This window comes from Mytilus edulis, chromosome 7, assembly GCF_963676685.1.
Source record: "Mytilus edulis chromosome 7, xbMytEdul2.2, whole genome shotgun sequence".
Lineage (NCBI taxonomy): Eukaryota > Metazoa > Mollusca > Bivalvia > Mytilida > Mytilidae > Mytilus > Mytilus edulis.
Window position 1 is genome coordinate 9,483,817 of NC_092350.1, and position 21,327 is coordinate 9,505,143.

At 32.0% G+C, this 21,327-nt stretch overlaps 1 protein-coding gene across 4 annotated transcripts in view; it reads left to right on the forward strand.

The window, feature by feature from the left end:
* Positions 1–19,927, forward strand: part of LOC139529896 (SAP30-binding protein-like) — a 28,270-nt gene extending 8,343 nt beyond the window's left edge. For all 4 annotated transcript variants that reach the window (XM_071325855.1, XM_071325857.1, XM_071325854.1 and 1 more), the window contains 7 exons: positions 438–526; positions 1,014–1,102; positions 2,163–2,223; positions 15,761–15,812; positions 16,819–16,877; positions 18,661–18,718; positions 19,272–19,927. In XM_071325855.1, coding sequence (XP_071181956.1) covers positions 438–526; positions 1,014–1,102; positions 2,163–2,223; positions 15,761–15,812; positions 16,819–16,877; positions 18,661–18,718; positions 19,272–19,441 — 578 coding nt within the window. In that variant the 3' untranslated portion in view covers positions 19,442–19,927. The remainder of the gene's footprint in view (positions 1–437; positions 527–1,013; positions 1,103–2,162; positions 2,224–15,760; positions 15,813–16,818; positions 16,878–18,660; positions 18,719–19,271) is intronic.
* Positions 19,928–21,327: the final 1,400 nt, after the last annotated feature.

Here is a 21,327-nt window from a genome sequence, read left to right on the forward strand (position 1 = left end):
AAGTATGAGGGGCAGAGCCATCCATTTTCAAAAGGGGGGATAAAGGAGGGTTACTAGCCCCAAACATGCCAGAACCCCATCCTCTTGATCAGCCAAATCATCAAATTATTAACAATTTGGAATTGATGATCATAGTCCTTTAAACTAGAAAGTGTTGAACTAATTTTACAGCATGCTTAATCTTCCTCTTCCATGACAGTGATTTCAGTTTCAATAAGCTCCATCTGTTGTAGTGGTAATAATGTGTAATTATAACTATGTAAACAGACTTTATTTAATAACTTGTTATATGTATAACTACAAGAATAAGTAAAAAAAAAAGAATATATAAGTAATTAAAAAATGGAATTAGCAGACTAGAGTAGTGCTTTTATATAAATCTATCTCCCTAATAATAACTTTGTTTTTTAATGTTGATATTTGGTTCTCATTGTTAGCATCGCTATCAAGAAGTATGCTGAACAAGTCTTTTGATGAAATAGAGATTCCACCAGCTCCACCTGGGAAATGTCCGGCTAAATTACAAGTGAGTATTGTCTATAATATGAGAGGGTTGTAAAATGTAACCTTTTCAACTATAAGTATGTCATTTAACCTTGATTTAAAGCAAGTTTCATGGCATATATAAGATTTCTGACCAAAGTACAGTTAACAGTCAAAGTCCACCAATTACATATCTTGATGTAAAGATGCTAAATGAGGAGTTTAACATGTACAGCAACCCAATAAAAGAAGTCCCCTCTGAACTTCATTTCTTGCTATGTTGACTTGATATTAGATCATGTACCAGAATTCTGTGGCCGACAATCATTAAACTTGGTGTAAAAGTTCTTCTTGATATGTATTATTAACTATATTCAATGAGCTATATTTCATGCTGAATAGACTGTGGTTAAATTGGGGAAGTCCAAATTTAAAGTGCACTGAGATGAAAAAAAAAAATGGTAATTAAAACCCTGAAGGTCACCATGCTTTTTGTCAGTCAATTTAAAAGAATGAGTGTTTTGTTACAGGACAAAATATCTGGTTTGTTTGAAAAGATGAGAAAAGGTTTAGATATGAATGATAAAATACAAAGGAGGAAAGATTTCAGAAATCCAAGGTAACTATCTTATTATGTTGTCAAAATTGGGCAAGAAATATAAGTGAAGATGAATTGATGTGATTAAAATCTTCATATAATGTAAAAAAAAATCTTTAAAATCATAATAGATAGGCATAAATGGGTACAATTCAGGAGAAAAGCTAAGCTTTTATTCCACTTTCTAAAGCTCATTCAGCTTGTGTTGTATTTTCCAACAATGCACATGTATTGTTTATTTAAAACATCTATAATACTAAAATTACGAGGTCCAATTTATCAGCCGTCATCGGGTAAAAACGACAAATCAAAGAATTCAACTCTATATATAACTAATATAGGACAATGGTGTAGATTAAAAATTACACCACTCCAGACCCTTTTGTTTTCCACATAATTAATATTGCCAATAATTAACAAGTTCCGGGTCTAATCCGATACCGATACCAATAGTATATTCACCTGTTAGCTATTACCTTATCTGTACGTTCCGCATTTGACAGGCGCACCACCAAACGGTGTATTTAGGATTTTGCTATATACACGGGTCATAATCAAAGGGCTGACACTACTAAATTCAATCATTGTCAAATTGTTCCCTATTGTAGCTTTATTCAGCAATCAGCAAGACTTTCTAAGATAACTAATATAGGACAATGCTGTTGATTAAAAAATACCCCATTCCTGGATAGCCTGGACCTTTTGTTTTCAAAATAATTAATATTTCCAATAATTGATAAGTTCCAGGTCGACGGGTTCAAACAGAAAGATTTGAAAGCAGAGAAAACTGTGTATCTTATAATCGACATGACTTTATCAGATGACAATACCAATTACTAAAATAAGGCTTAGGCATAGTTATATACTTTAATTCAGTCACGGACCCGCGATATCATGGGTGTGTACTTGTTAAATATATTTATTGGAATACCTCCAAATTATAATACAAATAATGTATGAATCACTGTTGTTTAAGTATGTTACATCCTAAAAGATTGTGCTTTACCAATACAATATTTAATCAGTAATGTCAGTAGCTTTGTACTTCCTTGTTTAGAAAATTGAGGGATTTTCTTTTCAGTATCTATGAGAAGTTGATAGAGTTTATTGGAATAGACGAAAAGGGATCTAATTATCCAGCTGTAAGTAATTTGTCAAATGACTTTAAAAATCTGCTCGTATTTGATTTATTCAATTAGTATGTATACAAAATGAAAGTATGCAAATTAAAGTTCTGTCGTGTACAACTACTGTTTGACTTTGACACTACATGTATTTCAAAAAGGAGTAGGTCCAGTAAGGGCCGATTTTGGCCTCAAATTTCAGGTTCATCTAATGAAGGATTTTAGACTCTTTTTAAACACTTAGGTGTCTATTTCAATTGATTCGATTAGTTAATGTGAAAGATTTTAACTGATTCAGTCCTTGAATAGGCTCAGATTCAAGCTTAAATATGAAAAATCTATCAAATATGCCAAAAAACGTCACTTTTCAGATGTTTTTTTGTCAAAAATGAAAGTGGCCGCATCCGTGTTCATCCTCAACCTTTATATATAATATGTGTTATCATCAAATACAACTTGTATTTAAATATTATGGATGAACACGAATGCTGCCACTTTCATTTAAGACGGAAACCATCTAAAATTTAACTAAAATGCTGAAATTTTGAAGATTTTAGTAATTTGGCATGACTTAATGATGCTAGTACCCCAAAACAAGATGGCCACTAGAGTAGTTGTGAGCTAATTTAGCTCTGCAGTTTTTTGGCATTTTGATGTGATTTTAGAGTGTTAACATAAACAGAAAATATATGTGCATGTTCAGTTTTTGATGGACTATCTGTTTCTGGACTTAATTGTGAAAAATATTTTCATTTGAAAAAGATACAGAGGATATAAACTTTTTAGTGTGCAAAATTGGATTTAATTTCATTAGTATCCATTGTTATCCATTACTACCACAGTATGTCTCTAGGCAAAAACCAGGCAGGTGTTAAGACTGTACAATCATTGTTAGCTGCCAAAAAACCTGGAGGCAACAAAGATCAACAAGAAAAACCACCAAAGCGAGACAAACGAACCCATTCAGATGTGTCTGAGGAAAGTATTGACAACATTGACATTATGAGCATTCACTCAGACCTAAAAGATATTAAAAAATCCCTTCAGGACACAGTGATCAAATCTGATTTAGAGTCGTTAGTCAAACAAAGTGACTTAAAAGAACTTGTTACAAGTATTGTTAGTCAATTATTGAATACACTAAAAGATTCTATCACTGCAGAATTCAATAGTAAGTTAAGAGAAAAAACAGGACAGTTGCAAGACAATGTTGATTCTCTAAACTTGGAAAATCACCTTCTGAAGGAGAAACTAAGGGAGAAAGAAATTAAGATAAAGGAGTTGGATGAAAAAGTGGAGGATTGTAATTTAAGAAGTGTGGATGCTTTGAAATCTGCAAATTACAATGAGCAGTATCAGGAAGCACAACATTCGCATTGTGAACTATCCAGAAAAAAACAATGAACATCTACATGCTGAATTTATCAAACTTGTCAAAAAAGACTTGAAGATTAATTTGGAGCCTACTGATTTAATTGCCATACATCGCATTCCTGGAAAAGACGGGGCAATACGACCAATCATTGCCAAAGTAAGAAACACAGATACGAAAATTAAGATCATGAGGAGCAAAAAAGGATTGAAAAAAGATATAAAATTCCATGATGATATCACCCAGAAGAACTTAGGACTGATGTCAAGACTTAACCTAACTGGGAAACTAGAGAATGTTTGGTTTTATAACTGTAGTGTTTATGGGAAGCTCCAGAACAGTAAAAGTGGTAACCAAAGAATAAAGTTTGACTTGTTTGACAATATAGAAGAGAAAATAAGAAAGAAAACAGCTTCATGAGTTGTTTTGAAATATTGATCTTAAGAAGGGAGATAACTCTTACTCTTTTTTTAAATTGTAAAAATGTTGGTCTCATCTGTTTATGTTACATTTTCATTCCATTGTATATGAGCATAGTTGAAGTTTTGATGATAAGGGAGATAATTCAATATATTTTTCGAGATAACAAACAGGTGTTTCCCCCTTCAATTCAAGTTACTTTTACCAGGCTACACCTCTGTGACTTCAATAAATAAATAAAGAAATAAAGAAGCAATCAATTCATTCCTTGCTTTAAATCACTATTAGACCAGCGGTAGAATCAAAAATATATTTTTTTAATGCACCCACCGAACACACGGCTAAATTATATATCATTGAAAAGATAAAATTGTTAACTTTAATATTAATGATGCCGTAAGCATGAGAAGTGGTCGGAATTTTGCATAATTGAGGTCAAAGGTCAACAATTGAATATTACAAAATTTTGACTTTACTGTCTATTTTGGGCTAAACTTAGGAACATAAAACATATTAAACAATCAGGGGACAATATTTCATTCAACATATATGGAGCCTGTTGGGCATACCATTTTTTTTTCTAAATACGTCATTTTTAACGTTAAAATTGACGTTTTTCGTTACATGATACATTTTGTTTATTTATGACTTCATTTAGTTCCCATACAAGGATGACCTTGAACTTTGGTAATATTTTTTTTCCATAAAAATGAAGTCTTAAGACGACTAGCTACTATACAAAAGTTTAAAGTCAGGTAAAGGGTGATAAAAGTTAATTTCATTGATTTCAGTTTCAATGGTCATGATGGTTATTTCAGTAAATTTTTTACATTTTTTTTGCAGACAACAGCTGTCATTAATATTTTTGTTGTTCAATCAAAATGTATTCATATAAGGTTTATAAAATATGTTAGCATCATATCAACGTTTTTTTGACGGTTTTTAACATTAGGAATGCCCGATCGTCCTATCATAATAAACGGAAATAGCTTCAGTGTCAAAGTAAACTAAACTTATATTAATAAAATTAACGGTATCAATTTTCTTGCACCAGATGCGCATTTCGACAATACATGTCTCTTCAGTGATGCTCGTGGCCAAAATATTTGAAATCCAAAGCTTATATAAAAGATGAAGAGCTATAATCCAAAAGGTCCAAAAAGTATAGCCAAATCCGTGAAAGGAATCAGAGCTTTGCATGAGGGAGATACATTCCTTAATTTATAATAATTTCTATCATTTTGTATCAGCAAATTTTAATAACACAAAAACAAATCCGTATTTTCATGCCAGTACCGAAGTACTGGCTACTGGGCTGGTGATACCCTCGGGGACTAATAGTCCACCAGCAGAGGCATCGACCCAGTGATAGTAATAAAATTAACGGTATCAATTTTCTTGCACCAGATGCGCATTTCGACAATACATGTCTCTTCAGTGATGCTCGTGGCCAAAATATTTGAAATCCAAAGCTTATATAAAAGATGAAGAGCTATAATCCAAAAGTTCCAAAAAGTATAGCCAAATCCGTGAAAGGAATCAGAGCTTTGCATGAGGGAGATACATTCCTTAATTTATAATAATTTCTATCATTTTGTATCAGCAAATTTTAATAACACAAAAACAAATCCGTATTTTCATGCCAGTACCGAAGTACTGGCTACTGGGCTGGTGATACCCTCGGGGACTAATAGTCCACCAGCAGAGGCATCGACCCAGTGATAGTAATAAAATTAACGGTATCAATTTTCTTGCACCAGATGCGCATTTCGACAATACATGTCTCTTCAGTGATGCTCGTGGCCAAAATATTTGAAATCCAAAGCTTATATAAAAGATGAAGAGCTATAATCCAAAAGGTCCAAAAAGTATAGCCAAATCCGTGAAAGGAATCAGAGCTTTGCATGAGGGAGATACATTCCTTAATTTATAATAATTTCTATCATTTTGTATCAGCAAATTTTAATAACACAAAAACAAATCCGTATTTTCATGCCAGTACCGAAGTACTGGCTACTGGGCTGGTGATACCCTCGGGGACTAATAGTCCACCAGCAGAGGCATCGACCCAGTGATAGTAATAAAATTAACGGTATCAATTTTCTTGCACCAGATGCGCATTTCGACAATACATGTCTCTTCAGTGATGCTCGTGGCCAAAATATTTGAAATCCAAAGCTTATATAAAAGATGAAGAGCTATAATCCAAAAGGTCCAAAAAGTATAGCCAAATCCGTGAAAGGAATCAGAGCTTTGCATGAGGGAGATACATTCCTTAATTTATAATAATTTCTATCATTTTGTATCAGCAAATTTTAATAACACAAAAACAAATCCGTATTTTCATGCCAGTACCGAAGTACTGGCTACTGGGCTGGTGATACCCTCGGGGACTAATAGTCCACCAGCAGAGGCATCGACCCAGTGATAGTAATAAAATTAACGGTATCAATTTTCTTGCACCAGATGCGCATTTCGACAATACATGTTTGGTGTGCACATGCAAAGGAAAATCAGTTTGCAGTAAAAGTTGTGTGTGTTTTGAACAGAAGTTGTCCTGTACTGAACTGTGTCAATGTCAAGCATCAGACCTTTGTAAAAACATCAATACACACCTGGCAGATATAGATGATGATGATGATGATGCTTGATTACCTGACCTATCTACGTCTTAATAATGCTAATTCATATATAAACTTGTTTTGCTTTTAGTTTATGTTTTTATATTAAATCAGCAGAAAAAGTGGACATAAACTAAAAGCAAAACAAGTTTATATATGAATTAGCATTATTAAGACGTAGATAGGTCAGGTAATCAAGCATCATCATCATCATCATCTATATCTGCCAGGTGTGTATTGATGTTTTTACAAAGGTCTGATGCTTGACATTGACACAGTTCAGTACAGGACAACTTCTGTTCAAAACACACACAACTTTTACTGCAAACTGATTTTCCTTTGCATGTGCACACCAAATCTTGAAGGAAGTCAGATGACATTTGACCTTCAAATAAGACAGGTTCATGACCACACTTTCCTTCTTTCCAACCAAACTGTAAAGGCGATCCAATAGCAGACTTGGCGATATGTGCAGTAAACCAGATTTTGGTTTGGAAAGAAGACCTAAGGACGTGCTGTTTGAAAGATGCTTCACAAGGAGGGAGTCGGACCAAGCTAGAATCTTTACATGTGGCTAATTTCACCCGGAAACTGTTCAGATTAGTATGGCAGCGTTTGGACTTTCCTTTAGGATCATAAAGCCTAGTTACGAGTTTTCGACTGACGGCTACCGAATCTTCTATATCTAATAAAGATATGTGGGACAAGTCATTGAAATGAACAGGCGTTTCTTTTAGTGTCTTTAGCATGGATTTCTTGCCTATGCCAAATAAAGACGATGTAGTATCACATCCTGTAATAGCGTGTGCAGCTGGTAGGATTTTACACAAAACTGAATTTAACGACCCACACAGCTCATGAACAGGAATGTAACGCCGACAATCCTTAATGCTAGTGATCATTCCTGTTTGAAACCACAATTCAGATATATGAGTCATCTGTGGGAAATAATGTATTGAAAGTACTAGCACGTCCGTATCCGGAGACTTTACAATAATGCGACCGTTTACATCGTTTTCCCTGTACAGTTTGTCAGCATTCAATGCATGCAGTACAATACGTGTATCTGCCTCTTCTTGTGTACTTGGCAATTCACTGCAATCTGATATACCTTTGGGACTTATTATTTTCACTATTTCTGGATTGGGAAATGATCCAGCAAGGTACAGTTTTTGTCCATCCATTAGACAACTATTTTCATTCATATATTGCAAAGTGAATTCACCAAGAAACTTTATAAGTGACTGCTTGTTTTCACCTGAATTAAGAAATTTTTTCCAGTCTGGAATGATTCTTCCTTCGATTACTTTTGGATTGAAAAATGACTTTGATCGACGTTCCCGTTCAGAGCTTTTAATGGAATTTTGAATGTCATATCTATCAAAAATGTCAGCAACCACTGAAGCATATTGAAAGCAAGCAACCTGATTGCGGACAAAATCTAAAGCCAATTCACCAAATGTTTTAAACCTTTTTGCATTGATAGATTGCAATAATGCCATGCCATCTCTTATATAGGTGGTTCGGGATATATCGAATATTGGAAGGATTTGACAGACTACTACATCCTGTTCCAGTATGTGAGCTAAATCTGCCTTGCAAGTCTTGCGCATTGTACCATCGTCATGGAACATGGATGTTGGGATTGGACCAATTGGATAGGACAGAACTTTTTCAACTGTTACATCCTCTCGACAATTTGCCAAAACCAAGGCACGCCTAAAAACTAACTCTGGGTTGATATGCACATTAACTGTGTCACCAGAACGACACTTTAGTTTAGTTTTTTTCGTCATATCCTCGAAAGACTTTAGTTTAGATCTTGAGTAATAATTATTGTTTAGATCAAGGCTATGTATATCACGCCTTAACATATTGGCAGCGGTGTGTAAAATCTGTTGTTCACTTGTTGTATTTTTGGAACTTCCAATTTCCAAATCTAACTGTGCTATTTTGTGTTCAGATTTTAGCTGACTTGCAGCTTTGATTGTGTCACCGATAGATATAGAGCTGCTGAACATGATATCTGATTTACCCTGGCCTTGTTGTGGTTGTATGACAATTGAATCGCCGTAATAATTCATTAACCTATTTTTCAATTTATATGTTGTGTATTTGTCGGCATAGTCCTGTGGAAGCAAGAAACGAAATTTCTCAAGCAAGTTGGACATCATAAAAGCCTTATGCTTTACCATCAGGTCTGAATTAATTTCTGATACCAACTTCACAAATGCAGTATCGTGGTCAGAAGATTCTGCTTTTACTTTTTGGGGTGTTTTCAGTAGATATTTAGTTATACAGGCCGAATGATAAAGGGCATTTTCAGTAAAATTTTCATGTAAAACCGTTGACTCAATTTCATGATCCGAATTAATTCTAGCTGCCTCAAGTATATTCTTTATTCTGTCTTCTGATTCCACTTTGTGCAATTTAGCATCTTTTTTGTAAGTTTTGTTCTTACAAAAAATACAGGAATACCACTCTGATCGAGTTATGATTCTAGATGTGCTTGCAGCAGGTGAAAAAATGCAAGCACCACCTATATTCTCCTCCGTTTCCATAAAATCTTGTTTATAACAAGATAGATTCTGCTTACTGGTGTAAGATTTACAACAAGATCTATGGTATTTAACATCCATATTTTCCGAAAAAAATTGTTTAATAGAAGACAACTCTTCTACAATCTTCAAATAGATCTCATCTTTCCGTAGTTTAGTAGCTTCAATAAAACTAACTTTGCCCTTGTCAGTGAAAATATATAATTTTTCCGGGCTTTTAATCTGACAAATTATGCATTCCTGCCAATCTAAGGAAGATTTCCCTCTCTTTGCACTTGTTGGGGTAAGTTTTAAAGGACTACCGAACTGTGACATTATCCGGAAAATTTTCACAACAGATCCGGAATAATTTTTAAGCGATTACTTAACACAATGTAAACAATGATAAAAAAAAAAACAATTTATTACCACTCAGCTGGGTATTAAAAATAACAAAAAACAATGAAATCAACAACAAAGCAAATATAAAACTAGTGTAAAGACAAATATAAACCCTAAAACTGATATTAATCAAACAATTTCAATGTGAAATGCTAATCGACATTTGGCTTGTACAGTGATAGAACTGAACGGAGTGAGGATTAAACAAAATTAAACGTCCCGGACCGTAATTCCGGAATTAAATAAATGTGTAACAGATTGAGGTGTTCTATTCAAATTAAAAATTTCTTGTTAATCGAATAAGAAATGTTACAAACGAAAGTTGTTTTGTATAAAGTAAATATCGAAGTGTATATTTATGCCAAATAAACACAAATGAAGTGTTTTATAATTATCCTGTTATTAACGGAAACCGGTGAAAATCGTGTTAATCACAACTACTGAAGTAAAACGGGTTTTAAAATGTTAATGGTAAATGTTTTTAAAACAATTATTGGCTATTTTTATCGTCAGTGATATATTCTTACATTATCAATTTAAAAAATAGCCGTAATATTGTGATTCGTAATAATAATTAACATTTTAGTGTATCAGTGAATTTTTTTTATACACTACATAACGCTCTAAAAAGCCATTTTTACGGAAATTCGACCATACGATTTTCTTACGGCATGTTTAAAATATACGTTTAACATGTATTCTTTCATTTAAAAAAAAAATCAGGTGTGTGTTCTTTGGGTGCATTAAACTCCTTAACTAAGCGTCTTTTCAGATTTCGCCGCTGCACTATATTAGACTACAAAGTTATTTTTTATTTTTTATTTAACTTTGAGTAAGATAATCTTCAAGTCTATGTTGATACATTTTTTTTCTGTTGTGTTTTTTTTAAATTAATTTTTAAATATTATACGGTTCATAATTTACGCCAATACTGTGAAACCAATCTGATGTGTTTTGTACATTATCACCAGTGTCATTTTATTGTATGTGTGTTGTGTGTATGTGATTACAATATGTACTTTATTACTGTTTTACAATTAACTTATTTGCTCTCCGGTTTATGTTCTATCTGTTATATATACATAACCTATGGGAATAGATAATAATATTACTATACTATCTATGAATGTAAGGGGTTTATTTTCTAATAAAAAGAAAAGATTGGATGTCTTTGATTGGGCAAAGGGCAAACATGCTTCAATTATATGTTTTCAAGAATCACATAGCAGTAAAGATGCTGAAAAAATACAGGAAGAAGAATGGGGCAATACTTGCATTTTTTGTCATCATAACAATAGAAGCGCTGGAGTTAGTATCATGTTTAAAAAGGGTTTAGATTTTACTATTCATGACACTAAATTTGACCAGAATGGTCGTTATATTGTTATTGATATCACTTTATTTGAACAGAGATTGACTTTAGTATGTTTATATGGATATAATACGGATGAACCATTATTGTTTGATGATATATTATATAAAATAGCATTGTATGCTAATACTAGTATTTTATTATGTGGTGATTGGAATGTTGTCCAGGACTGCAATTTAGATACATATAACATTTTACATAAAAGAAATCCCAAATCTCGTGAAAAGATTGAAGAAATTATTGAAAAATTAGAATTATTAGATCCTTGGCGAACATGTCACCCTACTGACAGAAAATTTACTTGGCGTCAACCATCACCTATTAAACAAAGTCGACTAGACTATTTCTTAGTCACTGAGGACATATATTCTCTTATGAAGAACACGAAGATTATACCCGGTTATAAGACAGATCATTCTGCCATTGTCTTTACTTTTTCTGCCAGTCTTGCTAAGCGGGGAAAGGGGTATTGGAAATTTAATTCACAACTTGTAAGAGATGTTGAGTATGTTGAGAAAATTAAGACATGTATAAAAGACACTATTTCTGAGTATTATCTTTCAGGTGACATTCAAAATTGTCTTGATGTTAAACTTACATGTAATGATCAATTATTTTTTGAAATCCTGAAGATGAAGATCAGGACTTTGTCCATTTCTTATAGTATTGAAAAAAATAGAGAGGATAGAGAACATACATCTAAGCTTGAAAAAGAGGTTGAACAATTAGAAAATATTATGAATATGTCACCAAATGTTAATGTTCAAGCTACTTTATATGGGAAGAAACTAGAACTAGAAAATAAAAGGGAACAAAAGATTGAAGGTTTACTCCTCAGATCAAGAGCAAACTGGCATGAAAAAGGAGAAAAATGCTCTGAATACTTTTGCAAATTAGAGAAGAGTAATTTCATTAAAAAGACAATGGCTGAATTGATTGATGACCAAGGTAAACATATTTCTGAACAGTCTAGCATTCTTTTTGAACAACAGAAATTTTATAAAACTCTGTATTCAAGCAGAAGATCTGACAGGGAAGACAACTCTTTTTATAACCATAATGTTAAACTCACACAGGAACAAAGTGATCTGTGTGAGGGTAACTTGACATTTGATGAATGTGCTCTGGCACTGAAACATATGACAAATGGTAAGAGTCCTGGTTCCGATGGATTTACAGTTGATTTTTATAAATTTTTTTGGAGAGATCTCGGTCCATTTGTATATCGATCTTTATATTTTGGGTATGAGCATAGAAATTTTTCTAGTTTTCAATATCAGAGTGTCATTACTTGCCTTCCAAAAGATGGAAAAGATAGGAGATATATGAGTAATTGGCGACCCATCAGTTTACTGAATACTGACATTAAAATAGCTTCAGCAGCTATAGCTAACAGACTCAAACCAGTATTGCCATTTATTATAAGTGACACTCAGAACGGGTTTATTAAAGATAGGTTCATTGGGGAAAACATTCGCTTATTATATGATCTTATGCACTATCTGGAAGAGCATAATATGACTGGTTTACTGTTACTTGTTGATTTTGAGAAAGCATTTGATTCTGTTGAGTGGGATTTTCTAGTAAAAGCTCTAAAAAGCTTTAATTTCGGACCATCTATATGCAAGTGGTTTGAGACTCTCTATTCAGAAGCTAAAAGCTGTGTTATAAATAATGGTAATTTGTCAAGTTTCTTCAATCTTGAGCGAGGCTGTAGACAAGGTGACCCCCTATCCCCATATTTATTTATTATAGGTGTTGAATTATTAGCTCTAAAACTAAAATCTACATCTGACATCCATGGTATTCCTATTCACAACAAAGAATTATTGTTGAGCCAGTATGCTGATGACACATTTCTTGTTTTAGATGGAAAGGAAAAATCTTTAGAGGAGACTTTAAAATGTTTTGATTCTTTTAAAAGGGTCTCTGGGCTTAAAATGAATGCATCCAAGACCAAAGCTGTTTGGATTGGAACCAAAAAATATTCAGACCATATACTTTGTCCTAATTATAATCTTCAATGGACAAAGTCAAATTTCAAACTTTTAGGGATAGATTTTTCATTAGATTTACAAGCTATGTTAGATATAAATTTCACAAAGAAAATCAAGGAAATGTCATCAATACTTAAGGCTTGGGAACACAGAAAACTTACATTACTTGGTAAAATTACTGTTGTAAAGACTCTGGCATTACCAAAGATAATTCATTTGCTCACAGCTTTACCAAATCTATCCCAGATTAAAATTAAAGAGTTAAATACTCTCTTTTATAACTTTATTTGGAATGGGAAATTAGAACGTATAAAACGCAATACACTAATTGGGGATTTTATGCAGGGAGGTTTGAACATGGTGCATTTGTCATCTTTTAGTACATATCTAAAAATAAGCTGGGTCAGAAGACTTCTTTTAAATTTAGAGGGATCATGGCAGACATTATTACTGTCTGAATTAACCAAATTTGGTGGTGACAGAGTCTTTTCTTTACAAAAAGAAAAACTGCTAGAAATTCATGGCTATGTTAAGAATCCTTTTTGGAAAGATGTTTTATTTTGCTTACATACTGCAAAGCCTTATACTAAGGCTTGTACAAATGATATATTATCGCTAGATATTTTAAATTTTGTGCCACTTTCAGATTACACTATTTATATGCAATGGAAGGACTTTGGTGTACAGTATATAAAAGACATTGTAAATGGTCAAAACAAAGACTTCTTTACATTTGAAAAGATTAGACATAAGATTCTTACAAATAATTTTCTGAAATATTACAGTCTAATCTCCAATATTCCAAAATTTATTAAAGATCACATAAAAGAATATTGTGATTCTCAACAGATTGAAAATGTCAACATCTCTGATGCTTTTTGTACTCAGATTATTAATAATAAGAAACCAAAATTTGTGTATAAGAGTCTTATTGATCATATATTTCAACCTCCCCTTGAAAAATTTCAGAAATGGGAGCAGTTGATAGACTCAGAAATTGAAAATTGGCAAAAATATTTTATGCTACTAAGGAAGTCTTGCAAAGATACCTATTTAAAAAGCTTTCAATACAAAATACTTCACCAAATAATTCCTACAAACTCTTTTTTGTACAAGATAAAGAAAAAAGATTCTAGTTCATGTACTTTTTGTAAACTTGATGACGAAACTATTGTACATTTTTTCTATGATTGTCCAATAACATACCAATTTTGGTCATCATTATTACAGCAAATAAGATTGTATAGCAGGGATTTTGCCATCAGTAAAAAGCAGATATTCCTTGGTTTCTATTCAGAAAGCTTATTCATGAATCTTTTATTTTTAGTAGCAAAAAATTATATATATAAATGTAAGTTTAAGGAACTTACTCCTAATATTTTTGGTTTTAAAAATAGAATAAAACAATATCAGTCATATGAATATTATATTGCAAAGAAAAATAATAATGTCGATGTATATGAAAAATTTTGGACCCCATTACAATATATATTTCCACCATAGAGTATGATATTAATCTGTGAGCAAATTTTTTGACTAGATTTTGTTTATTCTTTGATGCATATACATTTGTAATTGTAAACAATAATTGTGTACATAATTAAGTAATGTATGTGTGTATGTAAGTAAGAATTGTATGTGTGTATGAGAGACTGAGAGAAAGTGAAAGTGAATGCAAGTGGTTCTCATTTCTTTTTTCTATTTACCTCTTTACATTGGTATTTCCTGATATTTATTTATATATTCATAAATTTCTACCATTTCCGTTTTTTTTTTTTTTTTTTTTTTTTTTGGCTTTCTTATTTCTTAATTACTTTCAGTGTGTTTTAAAGCTTATCTTATAGTTATTTATTTATTTATTTTTATTTTATTTATTTATATTTTTTTCTTGTGAGGGAGGAGTTGAAATTTAATAAAATCATTTAAACATTTATTACTTTAAAAAAGGGAGGGAAGAGAGAAGAAAGAGAAAAAAGAAATGAAACTACTCTTGATTTATAATCTTTGTTTGATTCCTTAAAATCCAAAACTAAATAATATGTCATTTATGAAGAATTGTTTATTTTTTGTTTGTTAGACATTAGACATTTATGTCGAACCATCTTTATATTTGTTAGCATTTATAACTTACATGTATTTATACCGGTATATTATATATATATATTTGGTGAATATTACTAACAACAACTAACTCCTGTATATATAAATATCATTACTAATGTTAACGAGGCCGGGATAAGGTACCGGTAATCGATGTTTTAAACTAACAAATGTAAAGATTTCAATAAAATATGTAAACCTTAAAAAAAAATAAAAAAAAATAAAATAAAATGATGCTAGTACCCGATATAAGTGCATTGCATTGTCAGAAACAGCCCATATTTATGAAGCAGTAGCATTCTACTTTCCAATAAATAGCTGAAATGTTACATTCTCACACTTTTGTAAAAATGATATATTTTGGGGCCAAAAAGGGGTCTTACTGAACCTACTCCTTTACCACAGAGGCTGAAATATCTCCAGGCTGGTTTTACTCTTTCTGAATACTGGTAGCTATAATTTATACTAAAAGTTCTTTGTAACACTTGATAGTTATTTACTACTGTTTTTGTCTTCAAGCTGGTCAATATTTTAAATAAGTTTTAGATTTTCATTTTTTTTTGGCCTTGATCATCACTGAATTGATATTTATTGGTCAAATGTGCATCTGTTGCAGAACAATTGGTACCATTACTGTTACTCAAAGTTGTCAGACTTTGATTGTCTAAATGATCATGATGATATGTCAAATATAAATCCATCAAATTAAAAACATTTTTTCTTCTTATTTCTAGGAGGTATTTGATCCCCATGCTTGGGGCAAAGAATCTTTCTACGATCAATTAGGTAAGTTTTATCAGTTACTGGCATGAAAAAGAAAACAATATATCTGGATCTATTAGACTCACAATATTTTTGTCTAGCTTGACAGAGTCAACAATGTATTAGTTTGTGATTAGGTCTAATTTATAGTGAACCACAAGTGGTAGGTCAATCATATTTGGAATGCAGTTGTCTCTAATTTTGCTAAGTTAAAATGTATTAGTTTGTGATTAGGACCGTCCCAGGGGAACCATTAGTGATAGGCCAATATTAATTGTTATTCAGTTGTATACGCATTGGCACATCTCATTGCCCCCATCCCCTCAGTAAAGGTCTATTGACTAAGAATCTTTTGCTTAGTTTACATGTATTAGTTTGTCATTAGATCAGTTTAAGATGAACTGCTAATGTAAAGTAAATGATGTTTGGTATTAAAATTTATCAGCATTTGCAAGTATGGTTTCCATGGAGATTATATAGCCCCACCCTCTCTTCATAGTTCATTGACTTTGAAACTTTTACATAGTTTACAAGTCAATGTTTGTGCTTAAGCTTGTTTAAAGGGAACAACTTATTACAAGTCAATGCTTTTTGGTATGCAGTTGTATTAGCATTGGCACATCTCATTTCCATGGAGATTAATTAGCCATGTACCTGTCATGGTTCATTGACTTTGATTTTTTTCCTAACTTATGTAACATGTTTATAAGTATTGTTATTTTAACTTCTGCATTTGCATAATCAAAATTACAAAAAAAAGCAAGATATATCTCTGTGATAACAGTTTATCGTTTTACATTTTTTGAAAACATCTTTTATGACAAAACTCAAGGTGACATGGTTTCAGAATCTGTTACCAATTTATGCAGTTTTAACGTTTACTTTGTGAAGTTTACCTTAGTTTATGTGTAATTTTCACAACATATATATTATTCGGCAATGGTTTAAACAGCTACTTGAAAGAAACTGCCAAAGATTTATATATATAGAAAAATATTACAAATAAAAATGCTTATATGATTTAATTCAGACAAAGCTCAAAAAGTGGAAATGGAGAAGAGAGAGAAAGAAAGAAAAGATCGAACGAAGGTAAGAAAAATCCTGACTGTCCTAAAGTTAGGGATGGTTTATTCTTTATAGTCATTTGCTATTTACAATTTCTTCTTGAGTAATATTTTAATTTACCAATTTACTTTTTTACTGAAAGGAAATATAATGTCAGGTTTATAATGAACTCAGAAAGATCTGTAAAATGATAAAGAAGCTTGCTCAAGTGATAACAAAATATTCTCTATCGTAAGTTTACACAATAACTTCTTGTATGACTTTTATATTCAAAGGTTGATCTGTTTGTAAAATATGTAGAAAACAAGGATATATGATTTCTCAGTTTTGCAAAATTCTGCATACAAGCCTTTCTAAAATTTGTACATTGCTATTTGCTAAGCATTTAAATTTGTGTTTCACCTTTACCTTTGAAAACTACAAAAAATTATATCCAACGGGAAATATTGAGTCAACAATATGTAGAGAAATGTTATAGCAGGGATCTCCATGACTTGTTTAACGATGGCGCCCCGCCATCGTTCAAATGTCTTGCGCCAACGTCAAATGACTTGCACCATCGTTCAAATGTCTTGCGCCATCGTCAAATGACTTGCGCCATCGTTCAAAACTGTGATCGTTTTTATAGCCTGACGCCATTTTTTTTAGCAATTATAATCAAATGCATGTAATCATGAATTGCATAACCTTCAGGCATTCTTTATAGTATAATCCAGTTCTAACGCCTGAGGGATATCCGGATTAAGATCGCTAATCACTTGTACCTGAGCTTGTACAGGTAGATCAACAAAGCAGACAGGAGAATATTATCTGAAGATAGACGATTCATTTGTCGAATTATTTAATTAAGTTTCCACAAATGCTTATGATAATTCAGATTAAATAAATAAATTAATAGTCCAGTTACAAATTTTAACAAGTAGAGTTGAACACGTGCTTTTATTTTGACTTACGCAATCAGCATCCCCCTTTTTAAGAAGTACAAAATAAGACGTAAAACAGTAATTATTATTTCATCGCAAATAACTCGAGTACAGCTGTATTGTAACGATAATATAGAATTACTTTAAAAGTTCAAAAGTAAAATCTTTTAATATTTCCTGTAAATAAATATTGTATCGTAATTTCGACTTCATTTCGTAGTTTACAATCAAATTGATACATGCCTGTTTCTGTTTCTATTCAGACTCGAAAGATGCATGTTGCATATAGCATCGATTTGCTAGATAAAGTCATTAAAAACCTTTTCATTTGACAACGTTCGCTTTACAAATCTTTTAACCTTTTACATAACCCGTACGACTCTTTTGTCGTTGCTGCAAACCAGCCATACCGGTAATGGGTTCATGAATTCTGAATTTGACAATGTCTGTGAAAAATAAGCTGCACATGAATTTTAACCCCCATTACAATTACCAAAAATAGCAAGAAAACTACATTGGGACCTTCATGATAGCTATTGGTCATTCTGGACTAAGGGAAAGGGAGGGGGCATGAGGGCTTGGCCTTTGAAGGGTTACAAACAGCAATTATTGAAAATATATATACTTCTATATAGAATTTATAATGAAAATTTAAATAAGCAATGAATTAGCATGTTTACCTATCCCTATGTGGAGGGATGAAAAACTTTTGATCGCGCTACACTGTACGGCGTAGATACGGTTAATGATGGTGAAAGTTCCTCCATCGTTCAATTTTCATCCATGGAGATCCCTGTTATAGTATAATTTTTTTATAGATAATCATAAAGCATTTAAGAATTCACAAAGAATATTTTGGAACTGTAGAAATTTTTATTTTTCAGGTTGAATTTGTAACAGGAACTAAGAGACCTCAATCTTCTACAGATGTCACATCAGGAGGTTTGTCTCTTTATTTTCTGTGATGAAATTAAAATCAGTCATTAATATGCAAATGCAAAAATCAATATACATATTACATGGGGAAACTATTTGCCAATTCAGTAAACATTCTGGAACACCCACAATTTTAGATATAGACTGATAGAATTGATTGATTGATTGTTATTTGCTTTACACCACATTAGCACAGATAGAATTGAGAATGGAAGAGACAACAACCCGACCAAAGAGCAGACATATTTGAATCAGTGATTTGGTACTGGCATGATTTAAACAATTTATTTTGTTTATACATTTTGATAAACTATATAATTGTTCATAAACTAATGTGAAACTCGTTCAGCCAATCTTTAGACCCTTTTGATTTTTATGGTCACCATTATTTATATAATTGGTTTTCAGAATATTTGGTCTAGGTTTCTATTTATGAAGGTTTCTGTCATAAGCTAAAAAATCAGTATAAAATTATTTTTTTAAGCAAATGATTTGAATAAATATAATGCATATAGAAGTCGTACAACAGTTAGCATTAAATTGAATCTATTAATTTCAGATGATAAAAAGAGAAAGACAAAGTGGGACAATCAACCCACATCTAATGTGACTGGTTCCCGGGGAGGATTACCTGGTGTTATTAACCCTAATGTAGTGTCTGGTTCTGCTTCAGGAACTAAGTCTACAGTCATACCTGCAACAGGAAATATTACCAAAAAAACTAAATGACTTGTGATTAGTGACAAGTTAATGACTTAAACAATGTGATTGGAAAATCTACTAGTTGACAGTATTTGTAATTTTGGTATGTTCTACTTCTATGGTTACCAAACTGCTACTGAATATAAACTTGCGCAGCATGAATGATAAGAAAGAAAATCAGTCTTTTGTTAGAAAGAGTTGTCTCCCATGTTTGTGGTATTTATCAGAAGCATATACATTAGTTTTTGACATTTCATTAAACTCCATTATCAATTTGAATTTTATCATGAAATTACATTAGAAAATTGTTCTGTCCCCCTAAAAAATTACAAATGAAGAACACATCCTAGGTGAAGGACTACAGTTTATTAATCAGCATGGGAGACAACTATGGAACAGATTACAGTTAGAATATGTATTTTGTTATGTTCTCATTTCGAAACATATAAAATAATGTCTGAAACATATACCTTTGTATAATAATCATAACATTAAAATTTCATTTGTACATAACTTGCTTTTATAGTCTGTATTTCAGTGATTGTTGTACATGTTGGTTACAGTCTTCCATAGTTGTTTTATGTTTATCATTAACATGGTATTAGCATGAATCAGGTAGTTTGTTTTCTCTTTTGAATTATTTCACATGTTTCTAGTTAAGGTCTTTCATGGCATACTTTTGTTCATTGCTGCTGTACATTGACCATTTGTTGATGACATTCTCATCCATTGGTTCATATTTGTCTCTTTAAACAGACTTATTCAGAAGGGATACTGTTGTAAGGTCAATGAAGATTGCATATTTTGGTATTAATATTGATTCACTCGCAGGGTTTTGCATCAGAAATAAATACTTTTATTCTAAAATCAGTCGTTGGCATGATACAGGTTATGTTCTTCTCATATATTTTATAATGGTATGATTCATGATTCTTAACGGGAAGGATTGTGCTTGAATATGAATATGATGAAAATATAACTTTTCAATCAGTTTAAGGTGGTACCCAACACCTTCACTAAAGTTAATTTTGCTCGTTTAATTTTCATATAATTTTGACATAGTATTCACTTTCATCCTTTGACAAAAATATAAAAATTTCAAAAAAATTTGAACCAACCATTTTATCAGAAAAATTACACAGGTTATATAGAAGATTGACAAACACTAATTTTGATCATTGAGAAGCTTAATATTCCCTTAACAACACAACGTAATTATAACGTTTAGCTGATTTTACAGAGTTATCTCCCTGTAGTGTTAGGTACCACCTTAAATTAGGTCTGGAGCTGATATGTCAGTAACTACTAGTAGTCCTTTATTAATTTATGTATCATTGTCATTTTGCTTATATTCTTTTGTTACTTATTCTGACATCAGACTCTGAATTCTTTCAAACTGAGTTTTGTTGTGTGTATACTGTGGGTTTATTTATTTTACATAGGCTAAAGGTATAGAAGAAGGGTTGAGATCTCACTAAACATGTTTAACCCTGTCACATTTTCTTCGCCGGTCCCATGTCAGGAGCTGGGTCTGGTATGTTTTTTGATTTTAGTTCATTTATGTTTTGGAGTTAGTATGACGTCCCTTTTCACTGAACTAGTACACATTTTTATTTAGGGGCCAGCTGAGGCCCACCTCAGGTTGCCAGATTTTCCTGCTGCATTGACCCATTGGTGACCTTCGGTGCTGTCTGCTCTTTGTTTTTGTTTTTTTTTATTTTTGAAGAAAACAACATAACTTGTGCAAGGGATAGTAATCCAGCAGCTGTGTTAGTTTACTTCTTAAAAGCTTTATATTTTTGGAAGTTAGAAGACCTGGATGCTTCATACTTTGTATATAGATGCCTTATGTTATCAGCTCCAGACCTAATTTAAGGTGATTTATTTACTATACAAATCCTTATTATTATGCA